At 36.6% G+C, this 7,611-nt stretch overlaps 1 protein-coding gene across 1 annotated transcript; it reads left to right on the top strand.

The window, feature by feature from the left end:
• The first annotated feature begins 259 nt into the window (after positions 1 to 259).
• LOC108478723 (receptor protein-tyrosine kinase CEPR1-like) lies at positions 260 to 3,673 on the top strand. The gene is made up of 2 exons (XM_017781195.2): positions 260 to 3,007; positions 3,089 to 3,673. The coding sequence occupies exons 1-2, from the start codon at positions 535 to 537 to the stop codon at positions 3,493 to 3,495; spliced, it is 2,880 nt and encodes a 959-aa protein (XP_017636684.1). The 5' UTR covers positions 260 to 534; the 3' UTR covers positions 3,496 to 3,673.
• The last annotated feature ends 3,938 nt before the right edge of the window (positions 3,674 to 7,611 follow it).

Consider the following 7,611-nt stretch of genomic DNA (forward strand, 5'->3'; position numbering starts at 1 on the left):
GGTTCATTTACCACTCATAAATGAACCTTTTTCTAACAGCACATTGTACATATGACCCCATTATATTGCAGCAAGTACAGCATGCAAGCGAATCGTAATATCTGTCATGTAATGCCAGAAACGAAATTTGCTTTTTGAACATTGTAAACATGATTATTTTGCTTAAATAAAATTATAAGTGGCAATATTGGTAGCCTACCTTTTTAGGAACTTTGGACTGATGGCATCAAAGAGGGTCCTCATTGATCAAGATCAATTGCAGATTATTCTAACATCTAATCCATATAAAGTATTACAATTGATGTTATTCCTCTACATCAGCTAGTGGGTATAAACTTAGATCAAAATCCTCTTTCTCAAAAAATCACAAATCACGATAAATATCACATGAGGAGTGGTGCCCAGGCATATTACCGCTGTACCAAATAATCCCCTCAACCAGCTTATTTATATACCATCTTCTTCACCTTCTTCTCTGCAACACCAGGTTTAGTTAACTACCACCTTTTCTCTTTTTTATTTGTTGTTTGAAACATGGCATCAAAAGCTGATTTTCTCCTCCTAGCTGTGTTGTTTAGTTTTATGTTTTTGTCTTGTCGGGCCATGAAACATGATCAATCCAAGTTCTTCAACTTAATGAAAGCATCTTTATCGGGAAAGGCCTTATCTGATTGGGATGTTAATGGAGGGAAACCTTATTGCAATTTCACCGGAGTTAACTGCAACGATCGAGGCTATGTTGAAGTTCTTAACTTCACCGGCTGGTCACTGTCCGGCATCTTTCCCGACGACGTGTGCTTTCGTCTGCCGGAGCTTCGTGTTCTCGATATCAGCCGCAACAATTTCCACGGCAACTTTCTGAACGGAATCGTGAATTGTTCTTCCCTGGAAGTGTTCAATATGAGTTCCATATATTTAAGAACAAAGCTTCCGGATTTCTCCAAACTGGTCTCTTTACGTGTTCTTGACTTGTCGTACAATCACTTCATAGGCGATTTCCCCATGTCCATAACTAATCTTACCAATCTCGAGGTGCTCTACTTTAATGAAAACGATAAATTAAAGCCATGGCAACTTCCGGACAACATTTCCAGGCTTTCCAAGCTAAGAATTATGGTTTTCACAACATGCATGTTGTATGGTCGGATCCCAGCATCAATCGGGAACGTGACATCGCTTGTTGATCTCGAGTTGAGTGGGAATTTCCTGTCTGGTCAAATTCCTAAGGAGCTTGGATTGCTGAAGAACTTGAAGCAGCTTGAACTGTATTACAACCAGTACTTATCTGGGACAATACCCGAAGAACTTGGAAACCTGACAGAGCTTATAGATTTGGACATGTCGGTGAATCGATTGAGTGGAAACATTCCAGTGTCTATATGTCGACTTCCAAAACTTCAATTCCTTCAGATTTATAACAACAGTCTTACAGGAGAAATCCCTGGTGAAATTACAGGGTCAACAACTTTGAGAATCCTTTCGCTTTATGGAAACTACTTATCGGGACAGGTTCCACGAAATCTGGGGCGTTCGGCGCCTATGATTGCTCTCGACTTGTCGGAGAACAATATTACAGGTCCAATACCGACAGAGGTTTGTCGAGGAGGTAAACTGTTGTATTTGCTTATGTTAGATAACAAGTTTTCTGGGAACTTGCCTGAAAGCTATGCAAACTGCAAATCCCTTTTAAGGTTTCGAGTTTCTAATAACCATTTGGAGGGATGGATCCCTGAAGGACTGTTCGGTCTCCCACATGTTTCGATCATTGATTTAGCTGACAATAGTTTCACGGGCCGTTTCCCAAATTCATTGGGAAATGCTAGGAATTTATCCGAACTGTTCTTGCAGAACAATAAGGTGTCTGGCTTTTTACCTCCTGGAATCTCTGGAGCTGTCAACCTGGTCAAGATTGACCTCAGCAACAATCTTTTGTCTGGTTCAATTCCTTCACAAATTGGGAATCTAAAGAATCTGAATTTACTTATGTTGCAAGGTAACAATCTTAGTTCTGGGATCCCCGAATCGTTTTCTTTGTTTAAATCTCTTAATGTTCTTGATCTTTCCAACAATCACTTGACTGGTAACATTCCAGAGAGTCTGAGTGAGCTTTTGCCTAACTCCATGAACTTTTCAAACAATCAACTTTCTGGTCCAATCCCTCTGTCGTTGATTAAAGGAGGGTTGGTTGAAAGCTTTTCAGGCAATCCAGGTCTTTGTGTTCCAATCCATGTCCAAAATTTCCCCATATGTTCACACTTTTACAACCAAAAGAAGCTAAACTCGATGTGGGCAATCATAGTTTCTGTCTTAGCCATTACAATTGCAGCTGTCTTGTTACTCAAACGTCGTTTGAGTAAACAAAGAGCTGTAATGGAACATGATGAGACCTTGTCCTCATCATTCTTTTCATATGATGTGAAAAGCTTCCATAGGATATGTTTTAACCAACATGAGATCCTTGAAGCAATGGTTGATAAGAACATTGTAGGCCATGGAGGATCTGGCACAGTGTATAGAATCGAATTGCAGAACGGACATGTTGTTGCGGTGAAGAAACTATGGAGCAAAACATACAAAGACTCGGGTTCCAAAGATCAGTTGATTTTGGACAAAGGATTGCAGACAGAGGTCGAAACTCTAGGAAACATAAGGCACAAGAACATAGTCAAACTGTATAGTTACTTTTCGAACTTGGATTGGAACCTGTTGGTTTATGAATACATGTTGAATGGTAACCTTTGGGATGCTCTCCATAATGGGAGGTTTGATCTGGATTGGCCGATTCGACATCGAATCGCACTCGGGGTTGCACAGGGTTTGGCATATCTTCACCATGATATTTTGCCACCCATCATTCACCGAGACATCAAGTCGACTAACATCCTACTCGACGTCGATTACCATCCGAAAGTTGCAGATTTCGGAATAGCCAAGGTTTTGCAAGCTAGAGGGGGGAAAGATTCCACCACTACTGTCATTGCAGGCACCTATGGCTACTTGGCCCCTGGTAATATTCTCACTCAATTCGAGTTCAATCAAGTTCTTTACGGCTTTATTTCTCGTTAATTCATATATGTCGGTTTTGCAGAATATGCATATTCAAATAAAGCGACAACCAAGTGCGACGTGTATAGTTTCGGAGTGGTCTTAATGGAACTAATAACCGGAAAAAAACCGGTGGAGACTGATTTCGGAGAAAACAAGAACATCGTGCTCTGGATCTCGGCGAAACTGGAGACAAAGGAAGGTGTTATGGAGGTGTTAGACAAGAAGTTGTCCAAGACATTCAAGGATGAAATGGTTAAAGTTCTAAGGATTGCAATGCGGTGTACATGCAAGAATCCATCACAACGTCCAACCATGAACGAGGTTGTTCAGTTGTTGATTGAATCAGAGCCTTTCAGATTAGATTCTTCTTGTAAGTCACCAAGTAAGATCAAAGAAGCAGCGAATGTCAACAAAATAAAGAACCAATCAGATATATGTAGTTTTTAGGTAAAGTTAGCCTCTAGTTTTTAATAGAATAGTAGGGAACCAATCATAAAGAACAATTTAAGCTTTTTCTTTTCTATATACTTGATAGGTGGGTTGTAGATTCTCTCCATCTTTTTTATTTTGTTTCCATCTGTTCTAAGGGACCAGGAATTTTAATCACTATAGTTGCTTTATGAAATCATTGCATAGCTTTTCTTTCTCTTTATATTTGGAATTTTCCTTTAAAATATGTTCTTCACTTTTTTAAAAATTATTCATTTTTAACATTTCATGTTTGACATGTTTTTGAATTTGAGATATAAATGTATGATTTTTCGAATACTCATGAAAATATTTTAAAATTAAACACATACCGTGGTCGAATACTTAAGCTCAAATCCGAGTATATGTGATTTTTATGATGCATTTTTAGTGGGGCTTGTGATTCTGAACATAAAAAGGGAGGCATGATTCTCCTGTTGAGGTCCAAATAGAAGGGTATTGGTTGAGGATTCAAAGGCTCCCCATCTTTGCTTGCTTAACCGTTGATAGTGAGCCATGAAAATCCACTGACAAGTTGGATAACCCTTTTAAATTTATTAATGATATTTGATGGGAGGAAATAGGATTCCTCCATTTGTCTAATAATAAACTTCATCCAAGTTTTTATTTAAATTTACCTTTTTAAAAATTTATAAATATTCATCGAAATATCAAGAATGGAGATAAATATGAAATGATCCATGAAATGATTGAAGCTATTTGCATCAATGAATGCAGAGTATAGTTGGGAATTTGAGTTTGTGTAGTTTCAACTTTGTGAGTGTTTTGAGGGGTCCCCCATAAGCGGAATGAGATTCACTGAAGAAAAAAATATTTGTCTTATGGGCATGGTGGTGAGTCCATATTAAAAATAAAAAAGAGTTCTTTAAAAAAAAAGTGAGCATGGTATCAAAAGAAAACTTTCGCCTTTCCTTCCAACAACAAAATAAGATAAAATAAAATAAAGCATAGCTTGGCCATGGTATTACAGCCTCCTTTCCATGATATAAGAGAAGTTTAGGTTTGGGTTTGTCTATTTAGGTGTAAAATTAAAAATGTTTTATAATTAATATTAAATAAAAATATATTTTATTAGTAAATATAAATTTATGTTAAGTGGAATGGATTTGAATTTGGATTTGAAGTTATAAAATCTCAATTCACAGGAACTTTCAAGTAGAATACAAGAAGCAAACTATAAAAACCAATCCGAAAACACTAGTATTCCATTCAAATTGATGGTGTATTATATCAGGGAATAATGTTTATATAAAGCTTTTAGCCACTACAGGAAAATAGGGCTTTAGCAGCGTTTTTGTCAAAACATCGCTAAAAACTGAGCAATAGCGCCGTTTTTTGTTAAAACGCCGCTAAAAACAGAGCATTAGCGGCGCTTTTGGTGAAATGCCGCTAAAGACCAGAGCATTAGCGGCGCTTTTGGTAAAACGCCGCTAAAATCCTAAACCCCAAAAAAAATATAAAACACTAATTTATAACCCCTAAAATAGTAAACCCCTAAACCCTAACAAGCACTAAACACTAAACTATAACCCTTAAAATCCCAAACGCCGCAATAGGTGCATTTTTAGTGGCGCTAGGTTATAAACGTTGCTAATGTTAAATTATTTTGTTCAAAACTTCGTCGTTTAGCTGTCTTATTTTTTACCCACACCTGATACACTTAACATTTTCCCCGTTTTTCCCGAGTTCTATTTCCCCCTTCTTCCTCATTCTAAATCCCTAAAGTATTATCACCCTTTCCCAAATTCGACATCCTAAATCCCTAATGAATTTAATAATAATAAAAAGTAATTTTAACAATTAAACTTAAATTCAGAAATTTGTTAAAGTATGTTAAGAGAATTACTTTTCCTTTTTAAGATTTAACACTCCTATGCTAAAAGATATTGTTTAATTCATATATTTATTAAAAGTTTATATAAAAATTAATTGTTATTTTGGTTATAATCATAAAGTTAATTGTGTTTTGAGTTTTTATTTTATATATATATATATATATATAAATATAAAAATACATTCTTATAACTTAATTTATATGTGAGAGCGTAAGTTTGTAACACCCGTATCCGAGTCCGTTATCGAATCGAACACAAGGTGCACAGACTTAACTTAATTATTCACAAATCCATTTAAAATTTCCAGACAAGTCGATTATCGTCCACTGTCGCTTAAAAATCATATCTTGAGTTTCAAAGCTCGAAAATCAGTTTCGTAATTTTTCCCTGAAACTAGACTCATATGTCCATCTACATATTTTTTCTAGAATTTTTGGTCGGGCCAATTAGTACAGTTTATTAGTTAAAGTCTCCCCTGTTATAGGGATCGACTACACTGACCTTCGCGAATTACGACTTGGATATCTCCCTGTACAGGGCTTCAATACTGATGCCGTTTGTTTCTATAGAAACTAGACTCAAAGAGGAATCTATACATATATGGCATGACTTCTAATTATCTCTGGTTAATTTACAATGAATTTCCAAAGTCGGAACAGGGAATCCAGAAACCGTTCTGGCCCTGTCCCACGAAAACCTAAATATCTCTTAACATATAACTCATATGACCGTTTCGTTTCTTCCATATGAAAGTAGATTCACCAAGGTTCATTTACATAATTTAATCACTATTTAATTCCATCCCTACTATTTTTAGTGATTTTTCACATTCACATCACTGCAGCTGTGAACCTCTGTCTTTAAGGTAGATTTTACCTACTTCATAATTTCCTTGTTTCAACTAGCCCTTTTAGCATACATGGTACAAAAGATGATCACGGTTAACCATTCCAAGGGCTAATCGATTCCAAACATTTCCACATCTCTTAATGAACAACATACAAAATGATTATGATACCATGCCAAAGTGTATATAAGCCATTTTCGCATGGCTACCCAATTTATACAAAATCAAAGGGTCTATGACCAACAAACGAAAGAGTAGTCCTATACATGCCATTTCAAAGTTCAACCAAAATTTGTACCAAAAGGGGGCTTTGATAGTGTGGGATACTTTGACTTCCAAAAATCCCGAGTCCGATAGCTGACGAACCAAAATCTATAAAACAGAGAACAAAGAAACGAGTAAGCAATTTATGCTTAGTAAGTTTTTGAGCAAGGATTCCAAGACAACAAAAGCATAGCATTCATATAGCTAAATGGATAATTTCATATGCACACATTCTCAATATCATACTTACTTCACATTACCAACCCTTATGTTCATACACAAAGGATCAACTTAGCCAAAGGCGGTAGCTCGTTTATCAACGGCGAATACTTACTTGTAAGGGCTCAACTAATTCAAGCACATACTGAACATACCTCATTGCTGGAATTTTTTGCAAGCGTATTAACTGAAATTTTTACAGCAAGATTGCTCATTCCCGAATCAAGTACCTTCGGAATTTAACCGGATGTAGCGACTCGCTCGATTGTCTTCGGGACATAGCCTGGTTATAGTGATTCGCACAATTGCCTTCTGAATTAGCCCGGATTTAGTAACTCGCATTTAATGCCTTCGGGACTTAACCCGGTTTTGGTAACTCGCACAAATGCCTTCGGGAGTTGACCCGGATTTAGTCACTTAGCACAAAAGCCTTCGGGACTTAGCCCGGATACCATTCGAATAACCAAGCACATATATTAACAAATCATAACACATTCTTATTACATTCTCATTACCAAAACTCAAACACAAGACACTTATCAAATTTACAATTTCGGCTCAATAGCCACACACAAAGAGAATGATTTCGATTTGCTTAAAACATGATCTAATCAAATCATAATTTAAGCTCTATTACTCAAGAACTTACCTCGGATGTTGTCGAACGATTTCGACGGCTATTCGACCACTTTTTCCTTCCCTTTATCGGATTTAGCTCCCCTTTGCTCTTGAGCTTAATTTAACAAATAAGTTGATTTAATCATTTGAGCATCGAAAGAGGAATTCAAGGTACTTAGCCCACATATTTTCATTAGACATTAAAGTCACATATGTACGGATATCATGAATCAAGCTCAACACATTAGTTAGTACTCTCCTTAGCTGAATTTTCTAAGTCAAGATAAAGCC

The sequence above is a fragment of the Gossypium arboreum genome, chromosome 3 (genome assembly GCF_025698485.1).
Source record: "Gossypium arboreum isolate Shixiya-1 chromosome 3, ASM2569848v2, whole genome shotgun sequence".
NCBI classification, from domain to species: Eukaryota; Viridiplantae; Streptophyta; class Magnoliopsida; order Malvales; family Malvaceae; genus Gossypium; species Gossypium arboreum.

What these genes read in the sequence shown, in the direction of transcription:
- LOC108478723 (XM_017781195.2), top strand. Translation starts at nt 535, where the DNA reads ATGGCATCAAAAGCTGATTTTCTCCTCCTAGCTGTGTTGTTTAGTTTT. An exon ending in CTATGGCTACTTGGCCCCTG is followed by an intron (nt 3,008 to 3,088) that starts GTAATATTCTCA and finishes TCGGTTTTGCAG; the next exon opens with AATATGCATATTCAAATAAA.